Genomic DNA, 23,358 nt, shown 5'->3' on the forward strand with positions numbered 1-23,358 from the left:
TCTGAGTGTGCTACCACACCCCACTCACCATAGTCTTTTCTTTGGAGAAGTGCAAATTAATGATCGGGCCCATGCTGATTAAATGCTTAGCCAAGGAGGCACCCACCCCCAGTCCAGAGTTACCCAGGTAAAACTGTTTGCATCTCATAGTCTCATTCATTCTGCTTCCCCCAACAAGACTACAAATTCCTTGAACATGGCAATCACATTTTTCTCATTGTTTGTCATGAGTCATCATGGGCTAGAAAATGAAAATGCCTGTTGAGAAGATGGACAATACCATCCTACTATGAATACCTTCCAGATATGAAGCATTATATTCATCAAGAACTTAGAATTCACCGGAGAAATGACAAAGGCTTAGAGAAAGTCAGTAAATTAATGGAAATTATGGAGCTAGGAAGGGGAAAGCTGGCTTCAGACCTCAGAACCGACTTGAGCTTAGGTTTTGCTAACTAGACGGATCTTAAACAACATCCTGTTCTTTCTGCTAAAGTAACAAAGGCTCTGAATAGGATTCAGACTATACACAATTGAGCTGATTGAAGCTTGTCATTTGTCTTTGCTGTTTCTAAGTCAAAGCATAGCTTTAACCAATGCCGGGTGGAAAAGTCACTGATGTGGCATTTAAAAAAAATCGTACAAAGTATAACCTGACTGTCCAGATAAAAGCAAGAGAAAGGCAATGTCAGCTATAAACCTACTGAGATGCAAAGGAAGCAGTCTTCTACTATTCTAATAAGTTCAGCTAATAAAATAGTCATACTTACATACAGTCAAACACATCTTTTTGTTTTCCCCAGGGAAGTATTTTTATTGGTGAGGGTTGGGGGGAGATTTCATAAAGGTTAACTGTTTCCGTTTTTGTTTTTGTTGGTTTGTTTTTCAAGACAGGGTTTCTCTGTATTGCTTTGGAGACTGTCCTGGAACTTGCTCTGTAGACCAGGCTGGCTTCGAACTCACAGAGAGCCTCCTGCCTCTGCCTCCCAAGTGCTGGGATTAAAGGTGTGTGCCACCAACGCCCAGCAAAGGTTAACTGTTTTAACTTAACAAGAATCAGAACACCTAGGCATCATTATATGTATCAACTACAAAAGCAAAGGGCTTCAAACAATCTGTATATAATCATGTACACATGAAATCTTCATTATTTTTTCATTAAGCATAAGACATCAGCAGCATTTTCACACACACCCAGAAACAGCTCACCAAGCACTCCTTCTTTGTAGTGACTGGTGTTTTACCACCAGACTTTCCCTTACTAAAGGAAAATTAGAGAGCCGATACAGCATAGCCAGTGATGAGTGGGAGGGCCTTCTCTGACAATGTTTTGTCCTGCTGAGGTACTTATACACTGATGTAACACACATTGTAGTTCATTTTCTCCTCAGGACTCATTCATCTCTCATATATATATACATTATATTATATATATATTCCTTTTTATCATATACATATAACATAATGTATTATAAATTAATAATATATACAACTCATTTTATCACACACATGCATGGGGCACACACTAGAAAAAGAAGACCTAGCCGGGTGTTGGTGGCGCACGCCTTTAATCCCAGCACTCGGAAGGCAGAGGCAGGCGGATCTCTGTGAGTTCGAGGCCAGCCTGGTCTACAAAGTGAGTTCCAGGACAGCCTCCAAAGCCACAGAGAAACCCTGTCTCAAAAAACAAAAACAAAAAAAAAGAAGAAGACCTAAACAACTACTAATATCATTACCATTACCAAAAAATATTGGTTCCTTTTCTTTAGCAAGCTGAAAGCATTTAAAGAAAGTAGCTCCCATCCTAACAGAAAATCATTGTGCAGTTAAATACCTTGGTTAATTGCTTTACCACCGTATTAGATGAACCGTCACTTTTGCTTCATGCTTTAGAACAAAGACTGCAGAAGATAAACTTTCTTCTCATAGTGTTTTGACTAGCCACTATTTGGATACTTTACTTTCTAATCCTCTGCTTCCTGATTGACAAAATTTGATATAAAATAAACATTCTTTTCTTAATGGAATTGAGAGTATCCAGGCTAAAATAATTGAAAGTGAAGTGGTCAGGATTTTTTTCTGGACCAGAACTATGTTAACATTGTTTTATGTTTGTCACTTTCTTGTCACCTCTACAGGGATTGAGGAGGCAACCCTACCTACTGGTTGTGTTGCTTGGGTATAAGACTTTAGGGGACAAAAGCCCTTTGTATTAGGCTGGCTATTTTCCCACCTCTATGATGGCTACTAGATGTAATTCAAGTAGCCCTAACTATGAAAACATTTCCAGTGAGAAATTGGGCCAAGATATTTTGTGATTTTTAAGTCCATGTGGAAATAATCTAAACTGCTCCTGTTACCCAGAAATCAACATTCTTTCGTATTCTCTGCTGTTTCTTTAAAGCATTCATTTCTTTAAACCTAATGCTACTTATTCTAATGGGTTATTTGATTGTCTGGGCTCAGGTGAGGATATAGGACCTCGGACTCAGAGAAGGGACACAGCTTTATTCCCAACTCAGTCACAAAGTAGCATTTTCTCTCAGTGGCCTCAGTTTTTCTCATCTTTCCAATAAAAAATTCTAAGTACATTTTCTGTGAGTTTTATTCTTGCATGAACATTCTCAATTGAAGATGATTAAATAAAGAGAATGAAAACAGCAAAATTTAGAAACACAATGAAAGTGATACAAGGTTTTGTGAGGTGGCTGTAGTGGGTGCATTTTTTAACATTGTTTAAAAATGAATCAAATGCTCGAAAGTACTGACTGTGCCCTAATGACGTCTCTACTCCAAAACACAGGGCACCCTTGGTGCCCACACTATCCGGGCTTGGGCATTTCTACCTCTCTGCTGCCCTCTACTGACCCAACTTGGCTTCGGCACAAGTCACTGGCTCAGGATCTTTGCTGGTCAGCCTTCCTCTGAGTGTTAGAGGAAGCACTGAAAATGTGCGACTGCCATTTTGTGAAAACATAGTCACCACTGAGATGCACAGAGTGAGAAAAGTCGCAAGTCCCCTGCGACCTCCACTCTTCCAAGTGAAAAACAGGTGTTGGGAACTAATGGGAAACAGTACAGGACTGTCCAAAGAAATACTTGGTGAGCTACCTATGACCCTACGACCCAACCGCACCCTTTATAGTACTTTTCTACTTTCGTTCTTGCAACAATTCTGAATGTTAGGTACTCATGTCCCCATTATCTAATTAGAAAATAAAGCTAAAGAGGGTTGGGGCTCACAGTCAGGCTACCAACATCCCGTGGCTTGCTGTGTGCCGTGCTGAAGGACAACACAGCCTGTTGGCCAACATGTCTGTGGTAAATGTCCTTCTAGAAAATTTCCCTGTAAAATGACTGTATCTACCCCTCCTAAATGGAGATAATGACTGACAGGTGACTATACAGTTTTAACTATGAATGATATGAAATTTTTTTGGCTTTAATGCTTAGTAAACAGAATGAGGTCGGGGTGCTAAAATTCTATCAGGAAATCCTGGCATGGCAGGCATGGCCACCTGAGTTTAAGACTTTTGTTTTTGAGTATGAGTCAGTTTGTGAGTGAGTTGCCATTGAGGAACAAATTAACCAAAAGTAAGTTCTTAGACTTTGAAGAAAAGTCTACCTGACAAGTCCCTACAGCCCAGGACCTGTGATGTCAACAAGGAAAAGGGGCACAGATCTGGGACAAGGGGACAACAGAAGGCCCCATCTTGGCAGGTGCAAGGCATGTAGTGTACCATTTGGGACACCTTGGGGAATATTCACCCATTTTGCTTTGAGCACCCTGCAGACTTGTCTTCCTCTGTCCCTTTCCCCTTTCTTTTTTCATCTTTTTTTTTTAATTTACACTGCTTCTCACCGTGGACTAAGTAGATGAGTGTGGTCCTCAAATTCAGATTGAAATCCTAAGCCCCAGTATGACAGCAGGTGAAGGCGCGGCCTTTGGAAGAGGATCAGATCATGAGGCTAGAATACTGGGAAGGAAAAGGGGCCTTTATTGAGGACCCTAGTCTCTTGATCCTTCCTACCTTGTGAGAGATGTTAAGAAGACAGTCTTCTGCAACCAGGAAGATGGTCCTCAGAGGAACTCATCTCTGTTGGTACCCTGATCTCAGACTTTAGTCTTCAAGATGGTGAAAAATAAGTTACATGGTTTATACATGAACATTCCAATCTGTGGTTCTTGGTAAAGCATCTTGAATAGACATACGCAGTTCTGTGTTCAGAGTGGATGTTAGAAACAAAACTTGAAAAGGTATATCAAGTGCTGAGATATTGACTCGTCTCTTTTGGGTGAATGGTTACCATTATATAGATGACGACACTGAGTCAGACAAAAGGTACAAGGTCTAGTTAGAGCCACTCAGCTCTCAAGGCAGGACAAAACTGTGTTCTAGACAGGTGAAATACCCACACTGCACAATTCTAGGAGCACAGTGGTATAGGCTATGCACATAGTAGTCTTCTTAGCTAGTCACAAACCTAGCAGCTGTCAGGCTTCACTGTTCCTCCAAATCTGAAACAGAATTTCTAAGAAGACTTATCTGAAAGCATCCTCAATGGCTTTATAAAAACTTTTCTACCCTTCCCAGGACTTTAGCTGAAGGATTGTCAGGCTCTAACAGTAGGCAGATGAGCCCTGAAGGAAGGTATCTCAAGTCTCAGAGGGTCAAGTACCAAAGTCTCAGCCCCATTATCATAACTACTCTCGATATTGTTATCACTGCTAGCTTTTAGGTAATAAGTGCCTGCTTTCTAGAATCACTGAGAAACTAGAACATTCCCTCCCGATGCTCTCATTCCCATCATGTTCCCACACTGGCTTGCAAAGCTTGAGAACTAAACGTGACTCCCATTCTTTAGTCTAGTGATTTCCTATTGTGGTCTGTAATAGCTCAGCTTCTCTAAGCAGTTAATGACAGCTAATTAGTTTCCCATTCTAGATAAGATGCTTTTGTAGGCCTCGGGACATAAACTACTGGGTACAAATGAGGCTTTATTCACCATAATTGCCTAAGTCCAGGAGATAATAACTCCCTCCCCTGAGTGTCAGGGTGATGCAAAAATTGCACAGATATCCCATGAGGTCCCTTACTTGTTATGACCAGTTCTGTGACCTTGAGTGAAACTACTCTCCTGGGAAGCTGGTTTGGACACCATCAAAGAGGTGGTGGTGTGGGGGAGAAGGCACAGGCCACTGGGAAACCAACCATTTCTTGTTGGACACAAATTTCACTGGTACCCTAAATTGTTCTTTTGGGAAAATGTTACTCTAGTTATGAGGTAGTGACATGTACCCTCAAGACAAAATATCATCCAAGACTAAACGTTCTGCTCTAATCCCAAGTATGATCTTGCGTGTTGTACAAGGGGTGGGGGAAGGCAGCCTTTCCAGAGAGGTGCACTGAGCACCTGAGCAGGGTCCTCGGGTTCCATGGAGTTTTGCTCATGGGGAACACCATGTATATGCTCACAAAATATACCTGGCCACCCCTCACTGTCCTCAGGAAGCTACATGGCAAAGAAGAACCCATTACATATGGCCATCTTTGTTCAGGCTCCGTTACACTGAATCTAAAGGAACAGTTTGTTACTCAGAGAGTTAAATTTTGCAGGTAGAAACTTTTACTATTCATCTTTTGATTGAGATCAAAAGCCAAAGTGGAGAACCGCACACAGACTAAAACCTTTTGATGTGAAGTCATCACAAAGCAGGATCAGGAGAGAGAACCAGGGAAGAGAGAACTGATAACTTAATAGTCATTAAAATGTGATTCCCTACTTGATGGAACACTCAAGAAAGAAAACATTAACAGATATTTCAGAATCATCTGGGATCTGGCCATAGAAAAAGCCAAAGTATCAGTCAAGACAGAGTTAATTTTCCACAAGGCATATTCACTAAAAATCACATAAGGACACCCTCCTCATTTTATGGACTGAAGCTTAAGGAAGATACTTGAACCCAAAATCGGTCAAGTTTAGAGAATATGCTAATTTTCTTCTGGTAATAATTTTAGAAATCATGGATTTTCTTTTCCAAGCAATTATTTTAATGAATCAATTGGGGTTTCAAGAAACAATTAAATGAGCTTGATTTGGTCTCAGGTTCAGCAAAATGAGATCACTCATTCTGGATTTGGGTCAGCTGAGGTCAAGTCTCCTGTCCAAAGCAGAACAGCAGGATTGGGGTAGTTTTCTCTTGTGTCCTTTCTTTCCTTTGCATTGTCTTTCCCAAACATCTTTGGGTCCTTTTCCAGTGTGTGTGTGTGTGTGTGTGTGTGTGTGTGTGTGTGTGTGTGTGTTAGTATGAACATGCATGTGTGTGTAGAAGCAGAAGTCAATGCCTATCTCTCCCTTAATCACTCTCCATCTGATATTTTTAGATAGGATCTCTCTCACTGGGATCCAGGGCTTCCTGGTTCTGCTTGACTGGTTAGTCAGTGAGCCCCAGCAATCCACCTAGTTCCTTGGATTACAGGTGTCCTGTACCATGCCCAGAGTTTTATGCAAATACTGGGGTCCTCTTACTTGTGTGACAAGCACTTCACAAACACAGCCATTTCCCGAATCCTGGGTCCAGTTCCTATTGAATGAATATGTATATGCATATATACATGCATATATATATATATATATCACAACTTTTAAACTTATTCTAAGATCTCTGAGTTCCAATGAGAAGTGAAGGAATAGTAATAATTTTCCTTGTACAGAAAACTGGGCATTGGATAATCAGGAATGTATCCTTTTACATTTTTTAACATTTATTTATTTTGTGTGTGCATACATGTTTTTGTGTATGTATGTATGTTCCTGTATATGTGCCATGTGGAAGTGAGAAGTCAACTTGTGAAAGTTGGTTCTATTTCTACCATGTGGGTAGTGGTGGTTGAACTTGGGTTGTCAGGCTTAGGAACAATCACATTTCCCTGCTTGAGCCTTCTTGGCAACCCCAATTGTTTGTTTTTTTCTGATTCTGTTTGTATTTTTTTAAACAGTTCTCATTATGCTTCTTGGGATAACTTCAAACTTGCTGTGTCATGGCCCTGGCTGGTCTGGAACTCACAACCCCCCTCCCTTAATCCTCCACGTGTGAGGATTGCAGGCATGTGCCACTATGCCTGGCTTTATGCTTTCCCTTTAACTAAGTTACATTGCTAGATACTCACATCACCCAGAGAAGCTACACAGCAATACAGGTAATCATTGTACAATTAACATGGCCCCTCCCGATACAAGTGTCCACAGTGATGCTAAACCAAGCTGAAGTACCAGCACCTCTGTAAAAACATGGTAGGTTCATCAGGAAATATTTTCTAAGGAATAGCACAAATGCAAACATATGAGACAGCAGTTCTCAGCCTGTGCGTTGTGACCCCTTGGGGTGGGGAGTCAAATAACCCTTTCACAGGGATCCCACATCAGATATCCTGCATATCAGATATTTACATTACTATTAATAATGGTAGCAAAATTACAATGATGAAGTATCGACAAAAGTAGTTTTGTGGTTGGGGTCACCATAGCATGAGGAACTATATTAAAGGATGGCAGCATTAGAAAAGTTGAGAACCACACTGTGAGGCCAATGAAAGGAGGAAAACACCATTCCTTTAAAAGTTTAGAATTGCAGAATAACATGGGTGTTGGGAAGAGGCCATGGGGTAATGGGTAAGGCTCGGTGAAGCTCCCATATGTCTCTTACCTGTGATGGTGGCTTTGTTGATGGATGGTTGATTGCACATGGGTGATCTTCTAACAAAGAGAGAAAACACAAAATGGTAAGTGCTTTTTGACTTCTGTACCCTGAGTTGTTTGGAACATGCCAGCCCCATCTAAAGAATTATTTTAAAGTTGTGACATGAGCATAAACATTAATTCATATTAGCCAGGAAAGTTCTTAGATGCTCTTTCAATGTGGCCCAGACTACAGAAGAGAAAAGAGGGAATGAGTAGAAAAAGTCAGCTTGAATCTTGTGGTTGGACATTGGGGGGAGATAAAATAGACAGGAACGTCACAGGGATGTGTCTGGAGATGGCATTCTTATTGGCTGACTGCATTCAAGTATTAAATTAAGTTAGGTCATGCCAAACAAAACAGACTTTCTGAATGTGGAAATGTGGTCATTTGTAATGGTTTTCTTTGGTGCAGCATTAGAAACTTATTTCTGGGTTATAGTCTCATGATGTCTAGCGCATAGCCAGGAGTGAATGATTCCTTCTAAACAATCCTGCAAATGGAGAAGGTATGTGAATGTTTTTCCTTTCCAGTTTCTTCATTGAGAAGCATCTCAGGCATGTTTATTAGGTATATTAATAGTATGTCTGCACGGGTGCCTTAGAAAGTTTAGTGTCTTATAAACTCAATGTACTTCGAGAGACTCCCTTTGGTATTCGTCACTGTTTCTTCAACTGTTTGCCACTCCCACAAGACAATTATAGATACCTTTAGGAACATGCCTGCTGTGCCATTCTCTGTGTAGGTCAACATGATGTATATAGTATTTGTTTGGTCAGTGCTAACCAAACTATGTTGAAAAGCAAAGTCATTTATGAGACATCCATTAAACAATTTGGAAATAAAACTTTTCAAAGTTATTTCATGTAACTGGTAGTCTTCAAAGGGCAGCAGCATTGAAAAGTCCCAGTTGTCTGCAAAACACCTAAGGCCTTTTTCATGTGTGTGCATGTGTGTGCAAACACGAGCTTTTTCTAGTGGTTACCACTCACTAAGTCTTGCACTGTGTACTTTACATGAGTTTTCTCACTTAATCCTTATGACAAGCCTCAAGGCTGGTGAGCTGATTGCGTGTAGTTTGCTGGTGAAGAAAGCAGTGAGGTTTGATGAGTTGAAAGTTTCAGAATATCAGAGCTAAGATGTGAACTAGAGGACTGGCACACTAATGCCACACTCTGCTCTGGTGTCTCACTTTTACAAGTGTGTGGGGGGGGTGAGAGAGAGTGTGTGTGTCAGTGTATGTTAGAGACACACCACACACACAGACACACACAGAGGGAGAGAGAGAGAGAGAGAGAGAGAGAGAGAGAGAGAGAGAGAGAGAGAGAGAGAGAGAGAGAGAGAGAGAGAGAGAGAGAGAGAGAGAGAGAGCTGGACAGTCACACATATGTGCAGATTGTGGCTAGTTCTTGACATCTACCCTGCTGATAGGCTGTGTCTGTAAGCCAAGATGCAGGACACCTAGAGAACTAGTCTTAACATTATGTAGGCTTCCACTGGCTCTACTCAATCACACCACTGTTCTTATGTTTATTGGTGCATGTTTTGTATTCTAATTTTGTGTGACTGAAGACGTACAGAGATTTACATGTATTACTTTATATTTTTATTATTAAATAAAAAGTGGCAATGCGAACTTAATAAATGCTTCATAAAACAAGAGTTTGGTGTTTTAGACAGCTTCTCTGGCTGATGCAGCTTGGCTATGTTCTTGCTCAAGGTTGATTATGCACGTGTGACAGCATGCGCAGGGTTGCACTGCTGTAGATTAGACTTTATTGATAAGGATTTTCATGCACTCCTTGCTCTGTAAAACTTTAGAAAGTATTCCCTTGGCATGGGAAAATCAAATGAAGATGTCATGCTTTTCTATAGTTTTAGGAAGGGAAATCATTGCCTTGTTACTATTTATCTTTTCCTAGGATCAGTTCTGGGGCCTACATGTGGCAACATGGCACCTCGAAGAGTAACAACAACACATAAGTATGGATCATTACAAACACGAAGACATTGGTGTATCATATCATTGGTGAAGAATGAGCCAAACTTCACTTCTGGGACGTATATGGCGAGAGAGCAAGGTGATAGAAGTGAACAGTGGGTTTAAAAATGTCAGTGATGACCTCAGGTCACCCATCTGGGGTCAAGCCTAGGCACATTCTCCCTCAAAGCCTTTCCTAGAGAAAATAAAAAAGGCACATCCCCTCTCCTAAGTGTGATGATGAACTTGGAAATGTTCCAGAGCCCTCTAGAGCAGCCGTTCTCAACCTAAGGGTCAGCACCCCTTCAGCAAACCCGCATCTCTAAAAATAGAGCAGCAAAATCACAGTTGTGAAGTAGCAATGGAAATAATTTTGTGGTTGGGGTCACCACAACATGAGAAACTGTATTAAAGCGTCACAGCACTAGGAAGGTTGAGAACCACTGCTCTAGAGTTATTATACAATGTGCTCTTTGCTGTCCCTGAACAGAACTAGCGGTAAGGAGGTTGACCCCTGAAGTATGATGGCCCAGGGATCTGATTTAGCTTTAAACAAAGATGAGGTACACATCTGCACTGTCTAAATGTGCTGGCTCTTTTTGTAGTCTGCTGAACAACTGTTTGGTTTGGTAGCCATCAATCAGCACGGGTATTGTACCCAGTCGAGTTAGATGGACATTCCAGGGCTAGCTATGAGATTCTGACATCCCTCTTTCCATTTAAATCTGCTCTGTCCCTGGAAATCTGCTTGGTGTAGAATGGACGTCTCTTCAGAGACACGAGGGCCAGTATCATGCCCTCACATCTGTCACACCTGTCAGACCAACTGTCATGAGTTTAAATGCTGTTTACCGAGGTGACAGTAACTGAAGGAGACTTAAAGGAGGTTTGTTTCTTATTTGTCTTTTAAAGACAAAGAACTCCATTTCTCAGAGGAAATTTGCAAGGAAATAACTTAATTTTTTCCTGCTGAACTGAGGCTTTACAAGAGTGAGGGGACTGTTCCTATACAGTGTGAAGAGCCCAAGAAGCTTGCTAAGGTCAGCATGACACGGTACAGCTGGCCATGCCGCACAGAAGATGCCACTGGAAAAATGGATTCCTCAAAGCACACAGCTGGGGTGCAGATGCTTTCCCACCCCTTGACTGTGTGTAGCACCTGCAGGGTGGTGGCACTGTATTAGGATGGGAGCTGGGGATACCGATGGGAACAAACTACAACCCGTGGGTAATTTCCAAAGTAAGTAGGACCTGTGGTAGTGCTGTGAGTGTAACTGGCAGAGGCCCTTTCCTTCCAGGTGGCTTCTGACAAGGTGGGATCAGTGCATTCATTCACTTGTCGAACACCAGAGTAACTCTAGAAAATGAAGTAGGTACTGTACGAGACAGAGCACACGGCTGGACAGCAGCAGTGGTTCACAGATGTCTAATGTATTGTCTTGAGGTCAGCTCAAGCTGAGAGGACACTAACGGTTTGGACAGAAGGGGAAGGAGAGAGCTTAGCTTACTTGCTGGGAGCCCGATCTTGCAAATTAGTTAATGCAGCAAAGTTGTTTCGTACGGTTCGCAGGCTGGCCAAGACCTATGACAAAAAAAAGAGATTTTTTTTAGGATTCCTGAACTGGTGCCAGTTGGAATGCAGTTATAGAAGTTGGAATGCTTTTTAAAGAAGAAATTTTATATTGCTTGCAACTCAGTTTCATATACCATTACAGACTCTTCCAGAACTTAGGAAAGTTTTTAATCCTGGAATATGAAATCCAGGGAGGTTAGATTCAAGATTTGTGTAGAAAGCCCCTCTCACTGGCCTTGCTTGTTGTAACAGTAGCAGCAGTAGGCTCATCTACCGTCATCTATACAATGTCTCCAGAAATTGCAATTATGGCACACTATATATAAAACACTAGGAAAGTTTCAGTTTAGTGATTAAAACATAAAATTAGCCCTGAATTCTCAGAAAAATTTTCAAGATTCCTATGATCTTAGATCAGGCTAACTAAATCTTAGTTCTTTTTCCATCTTTGCACGGGTCTGTGCTAGCTAGTTAGTCTACAGATACTCTTCGCCCTTAGAACGACTGTGCACATTGTGGAATTTAAGAAATCCCCCAGAGAGGCATTGATCACAGAAAACACCAGTGCTCTATATAAAGGGTACTTTTCTGTACACTTCCTAGAACAAAGAAAGTGTTCAGTAAAATTGTGTTGGAGAAATGAATGCATGAATACAATAGATCTACATGTATGTGAACATGCCAGGAAGTAGATGGCCTCACCTCTGCTAGCCTCTTTATCCTAACTCCAGTTAGAAATAGAAGATGTCTAAGGGATGGCAATGTATCCTGGAGAGAAGTTATGGGAGCCTGCTGACCCCCACTTTCTCCTAGAATAGGCTACTTTCCTCAGGGGCAGAATCTTTAGTAGGATTAAGGGTGCCAATAAAGACCTCCATGCTTATTAGAGCTCTGAGTTTGTAAAACAAAAACAAAAACAAAAACAAAAAACCAAAAAAAAAAACCACACAAAAAAAACCAGACTTCCCATGCCCTGGTATATGTTATGTATTAAATGTCCACACTTGGACAAACTATGACACCTCCTGTACCTCGGTTTCCTGTGTGTTAAACAGAGATAGTTGTTTGACAGGGTTGTTGAGAAGGTTAAAGGAAACTACAGGTTAGTGCCAAGAACATTGTCTAAGCAAAAAGTATACGGTGACTGTGTGTCCATTATGGAAACTTCCAGCTAATTATCTGACACACAGACGTTAGCATAATGCTTATCAGTGGCGACACATGGAATTCTCGGATTTTTAATTGACCTAGGGACTCAAGAACTGCGCCTGAGTCTCTTCACGGGACAGTGATCCAGACGAAAGTCACTCTGTGCCTCAGGAAGTTGACTGGAACTTGTGCAAGTCAAAGGGAGCTGTTTATGCTCTGCAGTAGTGACCTTCAGCGGTCCCCCTGAAGGAGTTCACGGTGCCTCCTAGGAAGCCAGCCAGTCACTGGAAAACCTGGCTCATTATCACACGCAGCTCTGAAAGGTCACACTGCCTGTGACGGAGTATCCAAATAGCTAGCTGCTGACGTCAGACCACAGTGACTTTCATGAAGCATGAAATTCTGAATGATGCAGAAGCAAATGGATTAATGATCTAGTCATGAAATCATGCTGACTTAATTTGTGTTTTCAGATGTCAATATCAAACATGTCAACAAAGCATTGAAATACAGTTATTGCATCAGCTAAGGACTCCCTTTTCTAGACAAAGGTTTTAACCTCAGAATTTTAAGATTTTTTTTCTCAAATGCACTTAAGTTTAGTGCCTTTGGCCATTGGCTAATAAAAGCAGGAACTGAGTATTTCATTTCTATATAGAAACTGTTTTGCAGGTCATTCATAGTTTTTTGATCGTTTGAACAAAAACAAACAAAACAAAGCACTGGCCCATTAAGGAAGACATTTGTACATTTGTTCATGAACAAATGTCTTCTGTAGAGAGATTTGTTTTCAAATAGGGTTCACTGCATAGCCCTGGCTGGCCTAAAACATACTGTGTAAGACCACACTGGCCTCCAGTTCAGGGATCTGCCTGCTTCACTCCTGGCTTGCTGGGGTTAAAGGTACCTGTTGCCACACCTGGCCTATAGAAAGGTTTTCAACTTTTTTTTATACTTCTAATATATTAAACTGAATATTTGCTTGGTTTTTATCGCGTATGTTTTATGTATTTATTTCAAATAATTCCTATCTTTGGATGTTGAAGAATTTAACCAGCAAAAAAAAGTATTATCAAGCAAAAAGTATCTCCATAATCAAGATAAAAACCAAATGACTTACTGATCTAGACCCCTTGAATGTGGGTGTCACTGAGGAGGCCTAGGCAATCTATGGGGCCTTGGGTAGTAGATCAGTATTTATCCCTGGCATACAAATGTGTTTTGGGTGCCCATCCCACAATGAGGGATGCTCTCTCAGCCTGGACTCTTGAGGGAGGACATAGATCCTGCTCTGGACGAAATGACAGACTCTGGAGATCCCACATGGAGCGCCTCACCCTTCCTGAGGAATGGAGTAGGGATTGGGTGGGGGGCTGGGAGGAGGGGGAGGGAGAGGGAGCTGGGATAGACGTGAAGCAAGCTTGTTTCTAATTTAAATTAAAAAAAACAAATGACTTATTTCTTTGAACAGGAAGACACATGGGATGGGAGAGGGGACATTTAAGCATCGTTTGAAGAACTGATACTATACATTTCTTAACTGCTCGTTTTATTATTATTTCTGCCTTACATATTCACTACACATGTAGTATGACACATTTCAACATAAGAGTGAGAGAAGAAACCTCCCTCTGGCACTGGCTGCCCGCCCCTGCCTGTTGACTCTTTGCTTGTGCAATTGTGAACTCTGATGTGGTAAATGACACTGAAGACACCTGGGGGTATGCCTTAGCTCATTGCTTTGGTTTGTTTGTGATGGGACAAAGCTTGCTCTATATGTTTTATATTTAAATGTTAACAGTATCTCCCACTCTGCAACCCACACAGTGGTGGCAGAAATGTAAGTAGAAATTTTCCATAGTACTCTGCCATATTGGGTGCAGCCCTGGGTCTGGGTGATTGATTCTGGCGCTCTTCTTACAAATATCATGACGTTTTCCTCAAACACTCCTGTCTCTTGGAACACAAGCAGGGAAGCAAGTCTTGCCAGACAATGAGGAAAAGAGGATCAGGGCTCACCAGAGCCCCAGAGTGAGGACACAAGTTCATGGATTCTTTTCCACTCCAGGGCAGCTCCCTGCCATAATTTCAGCCCCAGAATCAGAAGCTAAAATCCACGCTCTGCAGGGCCTAGGATTTTCTTGTCTCTTTAACTAACTCTCACTATCAAAGGGTCTCTACAGTTTCTTCCAGCTGGCTTAGGCTTAGAAAATTAAAAAATCATTCCTTTCTCCTTTTCCACTCCCAGTAAACATATAGTTGTTTAAGGAAAACAAACAAGCAAGCAAAAACCTAACCAAAAAGTATGAGAATGTTGAAAAACTATAAATCTTTTCCTGTAGTGATAACATTACAGGAAAAATTGTCCATTTTTAAGTGAAGGGATGGAAATTTTTTTCTGAATCGTTTTCCAGTCCATACACAGCTTATGCCACTGGGTGGCAGTAGAATACAGACTATGAGCTACAGGGCAGGGAGGAGGCAGTGTGTCCTTGTGAGGTCAAAGACACTTCCTTACTTAGGCTTCACCTGGGGGTGGGGGGAACTAGTGGGGAGTTATTTACAGGATAAAAAAAAAAGGCTACTTTGGTTGAAAAATCAGACCTCTCTCCAAGTTATACTTTTATTAAAACACGTGAAGTGAATGCTTCTGTTATGTCAGAAAGTTCTTAGTGATTTCATAACGACTTAGCCTTGTATGAACAGAGCTATCTGGAAGGATGTAATTCATCCTGATATACAAATTGTTAGGTTGGTTGGTTTTTAAGAAAAGTTAAACATAAAGCCACTGAAATGAGACAATGATCTTCTCCCTTTGCCCAGCAGAGGTCCCCGTGTATTCAATGAATTTGGCTGCACTGCTACTAGGTGCAATGGGAAGGGACATGAAGCTTAAAAATATATTGGTGATGACCTATTACTAGTGGAACAATAATTCTCCATCGTGTTAACAACCACTGTATCTTTTGCCCCCTCTGAAACTCTCTAGGTGTTGTAGTTTGTTTGGCATAAACAAAATAATGTGATTGCTCCCACCCCGTGTGGGGGGTGGTTTTCAGAGCAGGCCTATCTCCCACATATAAAGGACACAAGGACGTTTGTTTCCAGGGACCCAGGTAGTCACAGCCAGTGGGACTGTGGGGAAGCAGCAGCTGGCTACACAGGCAGCTTCCAGCTTCAGCTCAGCTTTAACTCCTGTGTTCAGCAGCCCTAAGGACTTCGGCTAAATGGTTATTCTGCTCATAGGGAAGAAAAGAGTGGGGGCATGAGGGGCAGGCCAGGGGTCTGCCTCCAAACACCAGACTTCATGGCTAAGGGAATAAACTAAATGACTCGAGCACAGAAAAGATTTGTTCTAAAATAAAACACACAAATGGATTAAAGCTAATACTGTTTCCTGTGGGTCAGGGAGCCTTATGTGAGAAAGCTCAAAAACTTTAGCATATAAGAGTTCAGATGCTAGTTAGTACCTATATCTTGTTATGATTTGGGCATTAGAATAAAACACGGAGAGACTCTATAGACTTAAATAATTAGATCTATCCAAGAAGTTTGAGGTCTCTTGGTGCTCAACTAAACAAATGGTCCTCAACCATCTATATACACTTCCAAACACTTTAGGTCATTTTAACATCTCATATCTATGCCATGGAGTTGAAACATTTTTGTCTCTTACACACAAACACAAATGTGTCACTCAGCTAAATCTTTGTATAAATAGCACATGTTTAAAAAAAGGGCAGTAAATAAAGTATCAGGTTGAACAGGATTATTGAATTTCAAACACAGATCATGAACTAATTATACTATATGCAATTTAATCCATGATACATACAGTCTTCTCCTTCAGGTGCTAATTCCAGTTAGGGAAACAGGGGCTAGCTGAGTACTATCTCCCTTAGGTCACTTGTTATCTGAGGTAGTGACACTTCTCAGGTCTAACAGCCTTACCCAAAGCACATGTGTGGGGCTAAGGCTATGTTCTCCATCATTGCCTTTTAATTATTTGAATGAGCCAAACAATCTGCATCCGCACACTCCTGTGTGGTAAAGTCACATTAAGGATCAGAATAAAATCTCCACATCAAATGTGTAAATCTGTGAGAAGCCTGCATACTCCAAGCTGTGCTTACCTGCGCAAATGGAGTCACAATCAAGTCATCTCCATGTCTGAAAGACAAACCAAATGCAGTGTTAGATGTCTCCCACAGTGCTCTGCCCAGCTTTGATCAATATTAAATGGTGTGTTCTATTGGAAGAAGACCCCACTGGGAATTACGGTAACCCCATCTTTGTCTTTAGTACATGTCCTTCCCAGCCACTGGGCTGAACACATGTCTTCTGAGTGCTAACCATTGTCCATCTCCCTTGGTCTAAAGAGGGGATCCTTGATTACCAACCAATGTCAATGTCGCTTTTGAGGCACAAAGGATGTGCAGTAAGTAGCAAAGGGCCCTGAGCTCTGGGTCTGCACTTTACTCTTGACTTCTCATTGCGGAACTTAGCCAGGGATGCCTGCAAAAACCAGCCACAGCAGTGGCTTCCATGAGAGTACCCTGGGCCATCTAGCATTTGTAGGTGATTCGAATCAAGAGATCTGTATCGGGCCATGTGGAAGCCGTGGATAGGCCAGGAACTGTACATGCACTAATAAAAACCCCAGGAAACGTTTTCAGCTGACTCGTGTTCCAGTCACTGTACTAGCAGAGGAATATTACCCTGTGAGTGCTGTTGCTACAGTAATGTCAGCTCCAGTAGATGGGGGATACAAGAGCAAGGTGTCCTTGTGACATGTCCTGGAGAAGCGGGGAAATGCAAGACGCCATGCGACATTCTTCTTGAAAGAAAGTGAGAAACTTGGACCTGGGACTCTTTGCAGTATTTTCCCAGGATGAATATGTCGAGGAAAAGTTGTACCAGATTTTAGTTGGCTATTTCTTAATCTATCCAGTCACAAGCTGTCTTATTTGGTCATTTCTTTTTACTTATCTTGGAAGACAGAGGCTTGCTTGGTATATCAGACTGATCTTACATTTTTGGTGTGAGATCACATTCACACCTTGGCCCTGTGAATGCTGGGATTTCTGGTGTACACTGCCACATGCCACTTCAGAAAAGAATTTTCCTTCAGAAAAGATTTTTTAAATTAGGTGAATATAGTTATTTTACACACCCATTTCCTTGACATAATCCTCACTGAGCGCTGTTCACTTAAATTGTCAGCTTGTTCCCAAGCATCTGAAAAGGACCTAAGTCCCCAAACTAATACCTATGAGTCATGCAGTACAAGGAGCAGAGGGATAATACCAATAATGGGTTTATGATGATGAGACCACCATTGAGGAAAGCAGACTTCTCTCTGGGAGTACTAGGGAAAGAAGCAAATGCAGACACTTCTGGGATAGATAGAATAAGCCCCTGCAATCACTGTGGACGTTAGTGTCACGTTGGTATTGAGTCTTGTGATGTGGAAGGAGGTGCCCTGTGCCTGCTCACCTACCCTGGTCACCCTGAGCTAGGTGAAAACCTGTGGCCATAAGGAATCCCACTTCTCCCCTCTTCTGAGAGAAGGGCATGCTGGCTCCTGAGCCCATGCTACCGGAGACCTGGAGGACAGGTTCGGCGGCATGCATCGATAAGAGAAAAGGCAGTACTTCCACTCTCCACACCTTGGCCATCTTTCCCTTGCCTCTGTGTCCTTGTTACACTATTTTCCAGTCTCATTTCTGAACTAAAGAGCCAGAAACATAGACAGAAACCATGAGACTCAAAAGCAAACTTTCATATGTACAACACTTCAATAGGGGTTGGGAACTGCCATCTAGAAGACTAAGTTCTGCCAGATTCAGCTTCTGATAATGCAATTCCTTCAGTAACTGTTTCCAGACTGTGGGAATTTAGAGACATTGCCTCTTGTCAGTTTCAGTGCTGGAGGCCTTTATGGTGGTTTCTTTTCTTGTTGTTTTCCTTCCTTCCCTTCTTTTTCTTCCTTCCATAGCCTGACTGCTGTTTCCCTTCCCTTCTCTCTCTCTTTCTCCCCCTCCTCCTTTTTCTTTTTAAATAGACATATTCTTACCATGTAACTCTGTCTGGGATGGAACTTGTGTTGTAGATTAGGCTAGCCTTGAACTACAGAGATCCACCTGCCTCTGCCTATTGGATGCTGGGATAAAAGTCATGCCCCACCAAGCCTAGCTACCTCTTGTTTCTTAAAGTCAGATTTCTAATCTGGACCTGATGGGACAGGTCCACAATCCCTGCTACTCAAGGACCTGAGGCAGAAAGAACAAAACTTCAGTGCCTGGTTGCACTACAGGGTGAGTAGAAGGATAGCCTGGGCAACTTAACAAGATACTGTCTCAGAAATAAAAATATATTTAAAGGTCTTATATACAGCTCAATAGTTCACTTAGAGCATGCTTACCTGTGTTCAATCTCTAGTAGCACACACACACACACATATACACATACATGCATACATACATACACACTGAAAGACAGACACATGCACACACAGAAGCAAAATCTCTCCAATTACCTATAATTAGGCATTCAGAAAAGTGGCTTATTTCCTTATTCTGCTCCACAGGGAAATTTGTATCAGACATCAGCCTTGTAAATATTACTTATGACTTCATATAATTATAGAATACCAAGTAAGAGCTATGGATGCTGCTTAAAGATAGGGCAGTTGTTTAGCACATGTAAGGAGGACCTGGGGTACACCTCTGGCATCCTGCCCCCCAGATATCTCTAAATCCATATCTTTTTATCATCTAGCTTCAGAAAAATGCCATGACCTTAGAAGGCACTTGGTGTTCTAATACCTAAAATATCTCACTTCTAGTTAACATTTTAATAATTAATAAACAACTCCATCACAAGAATTCAAATAACCACATTATAAAGAATCACAGGCACTCTCCAGGTCAAATGTACCAATGATTGACAAGTGCTTAAAAGCACTCAGCATTTGAAAAATGCAAATTTAAACCAATATATAAACTCTCACTTCTGAGAGGCTAATATCATGTTAAAAGGCAAAAGACTGCCAGGAGGTGGTAGCACATGTCTTTAACCCCAGCACTTGGGAGGCAGAAACAGGTGGATCTCTGTGAGTTCAAAGTCAGCCTGGTCTAGAGAGCAAGTCACAGGACAGCCAGGGCTACACAGACAAACCCTATCTTGAAAAAATAACAACAAACAAATATCAAAAGATCATGTGTCTTCTTTACGTCAACAGCAGTACAACAGGCTCATTAAAAAAAAGGTCAAAGATACTTCAAGAAAAGATCAAAAGTGACAACCGACCATACAGAGGTGTCAGGAACTGTGGACTGCCACTAGGACTCTAAGTGGTTTCATTCACAGAGGAAGTTTATGAAATTCATCCAAAGTTGAAAATATTGCCCCTGGAAGATTCACAATTCATTTTAGGGTATACAGCCAAAGAAAATGGCAGCACATGTCACTGAGATATCTGAGCTCCCAGTTCATTGCCGAAGTAGTCCCAGTAGTCAGGAATCATGACACAGGCTCATCTTAAGTGTTCATCAATAGGCCGGAAGACAGAAGACAAATAAAATGTGGTATACATACCACCCAATAGGACTTGGAATTTAAAAAGAAAAGCATTTGTTACAAGATGCATGAAGCTGAGGTTCACTATGCTTAGTGTAATAAGGTGGACAAACACCTCATGATATCATATGTGTGAGGACTCTAAAACCAAAGCAAAACACCGAGCTTAGAGAAGGAGAGCGAAGCATTGGTTACTAGCACTGGGAAGTGAGGTGGGGTTAAAAGCTTCTGAGGAATAAACTCATGAGATTTATAGCACAAATTGTTGGTCACAATGAACAATAATGCACAGTACACTTGAAAATAGCTAACATGTGATTTCCTCATCACAGAAGCAATGACTGTATAGAAAATGATACATTAATTAGCTCGGTCCAATGATTACACAATTTAGACTCATATTAAAACCTTTATTGTACATCTCAAATGCAGACAATATCTTATGTGCAGGTTAAAAAATACATTCTAGAAAAGAGTTAAGAGCAGGCCTGATCTTTGAATGAACCAAACCAAACCAAACCAAACCAAACCAAACCAAACCTTAACAGTGAGTGTAGTGGTTTGTGCCTGTAATCCTAGCACTTGGGAAGTAGAATCAGGAGTTCAGTGTTGTAGTTTACTATATAGTATTCAAGGCTAGCCTGGGTGGCAAGACACTCAGTGTCAGAAACAATAAATAAAGCAAGAGAGATGGACCAACCAGAAAATCACTTGCCTCACAAGACTGAGGGCTGAATTCGATTCATGGAATCCCTATTTAAAAAGCCCAGGCATGGCGGTGTATTCTTTTAATCACAGCATTGGGCAAGATGGATGGATCCCCAGAGCTCACTGAGCAGCCTGTCTACTATATCTGGTGAGCTCCAGACCACTGAATAACCATGTCTTGAAACAACATGTGGATGACACCTAAGGAACAACACTTCCATTTGTCCGCAGGCCTCCACATGTGTGTCCCTCATATACACAAATGTGTACCTGCACACACATCTGCATACACATGAACATGCACACAGGTGTATATTTACACAAGCACACCCTCAAATATAAATAAGTGGACATCATGAACTTGAAAACACAAATCCTTAGTTTTGGGCTCACATGTGCCCAGGTCTTCATTTAGAATGTGCATTGGTGATAAAGCATAAAGTGAGAATTTACTATACAACATGAACAAACATTCTGTTGTTCATGTATATATATATATATTGTTCACTGCATGTATATTGTCAGAAGAAACTGTGGCTTCCTTAAAGAAAATGCATGATGACAATTAAACCCCATCCAGTTTGTGCCGCTCTATGGGGGAGCAAGAATAATCTTTTCTCACATTTATGTACAGAGGTTTCCAACTTCAAAGGAGCTTAGAGAATGATTGCAGACATGTGCACAAAGCACATCAGAATACGTTGCTTAACAACGGCTGGTGCAGCGGAGGGAATTTTCCAGGAGTGCTGGCGTCACAAGTGGACACTGGGGCCTGCGAGTACTAGGCTGAGTTTGCTCTTCCTGACAGGAGGGAGAAAGAAGCAGAGGGCAGAGTACCCAGAGGGAGCAGGGCTCCACAAGTGCCCTCACTCTGTTCTAGGAACAGGCTCTTTCACAGTGTACATTTTTGACAGGCGTTTCATTTATTCTTAACGTCACTGGCCCTGCTCTCTCAGGTTTTCTCCAGAGTGCTCCTCTGTGTGGGAGATTTATGGCTAGTGAGTGCAATCTTCTTAAAGGTCTACCAACAATAGAATGGGCCTGCTAGACTAAAAGGAAAGGCTTAATTAAATACTGAAGACTTCTTGTCAGCCTACTATGTGCCAGAAACCTAAGGATATACAGGTTCTAGTGCGTAGGACTCCGCTACATTAGGGGGGACTCTCATACTCCCACTCCAAAACAAGGAACCCGGGTCTGAGAGCCTAAGTTCAGAGACAGTACATGCTTGATAAATGACAGAGGCCATTGCTTTCCTGGAGACATGGAGTTTGTCTGGCAGAGTTCACTGGTCTTTGTCAAAGTAGCAGAAAATGTGGGCTGTGCCATGAAGGGTGAAAGGCTTCAGTGTTCCTTAGAATAGCATGTCTTTTTCATGAGGTTATGCTTTTTGTGTGTGAGAGAGACAAAGTATCATGGCTTTAAAAGTTAAAATGACTGTACATTTTAGCCAGAATTTCTTTGTTAATAATCTTTACATGCCAAAACAAGCAGCCAGAGACCTGTGAGGGCCTCTCATGTGCTTTCTGACATTTTAATGGGCCTTGGAATCCTAAGACATGGAGAGTGCTATGTAGCTGGATATGAACCCAAACAACAAACAAACAAAATTCCACTGCTTTGTTTTGAACATTTTGTTTCCTGGTTGCTCAAATTCAAACAAACTATTATGAAGCCCTGCAGAAGTAAATATCAGGTCTCTAGAATAATGCCACTCAATGGAAATTTCTGCAGTCATGGAGATAGTCTCTGTGCTTCTGTGTGTGCCACTGAATATGCTATCCATCATCTGCAAGCAAACATTCCAAAAGTCAAGCAAACACCTCTGGCCTTGGTGATTATACTGAATTCTGAAATTCTGAGGGGACCAAGCAGGAACGAGTTGTGCATCCAGCTTTGCTCTACCCGACAGTGAAACAGGAACTGAAAAGGCATTGGTCCTCGGGGCACTTGGGGCATTGACTAGGAGACATCATCCTATGAATCATTTGCATGGTATCCTGTAAATGCCACAGCCTCTTGCATTTGTAGGGCGTTGACTTGCTGTTCTTTCTCCTTCCACTTTTTAGTCTTTGCTTCAAAGGAGAGGGCTGCAGGCACTGATGCCTGATGAGAGTTTAGACACAACTTCACAGTATCTGGAGACAGCACTTCCTTCTTGACCCAATGCTGGGAAAATCCCTAAAGACTCAAGGCAGTGGTGGGAAAGTTAACACAAGGTCTGAGAGACACAGGAAAGAATACAGGTCAATAGGGAAACCCCTTCACCAAACCCAACCCGAAACTGCCAGTGTGCCAGAAGTCCACAAGTGAGGCTTCAGGTCTGCACTCTTGACTTGGTTTTTCTGAAGCAAAACTATAGGTGTAGTGAGGCTTTTCCCCTCCATATCTGTGATATGCTATCTAAATGTTTCTGACTGTATCTGGCAGTGTAGCTGTGTTTCCTTATATGGCTCAGAGAATAGGATGGGGGAAGACTGAAAACTGTTTGCTAAGGAGCCAAGACTGGCAGGCAAAATACATATTTCAAGCGACTGATGTGTAAGTGGAGCAGGTATTTATGCTGGTGTCTCAATATCAGCTGTCTGTCTCCTTCCCTGTCTAGGATTTTAAAAAATAAAC

The 23,358-nt window shown here is 41.7% G+C and overlaps 1 protein-coding gene across 8 annotated transcripts in view; it reads right to left on the minus strand.

Annotated features, from left to right (window-relative positions):
- Positions 1 to 23,358, minus strand: part of Pde4d (phosphodiesterase 4D) — a 1,369,715-nt gene that overhangs the window by 158,303 nt on the left and 1,188,054 nt on the right. For all 8 annotated transcript variants that reach the window (XM_040728825.1, XM_040728824.1, XM_005065549.4 and 5 more), the window contains 3 exons: positions 16,581 to 16,617; positions 11,234 to 11,307; positions 7,712 to 7,761 (listed from right to left, as the gene is read on the minus strand). In XM_040728825.1, the coding sequence (XP_040584759.1) occupies positions 7,712 to 7,761; positions 11,234 to 11,307; positions 16,581 to 16,617 (161 nt within the window). The remainder of the gene's footprint in view (positions 1 to 7,711; positions 7,762 to 11,233; positions 11,308 to 16,580; positions 16,618 to 23,358) is intronic.

The sequence above is a fragment of the Mesocricetus auratus genome, unplaced genomic scaffold, assembly GCF_017639785.1.
Source record: "Mesocricetus auratus isolate SY011 unplaced genomic scaffold, BCM_Maur_2.0 Super-Scaffold_100020, whole genome shotgun sequence".
In the NCBI taxonomy this organism is placed as follows: Eukaryota; Metazoa; Chordata; class Mammalia; order Rodentia; family Cricetidae; genus Mesocricetus; species Mesocricetus auratus.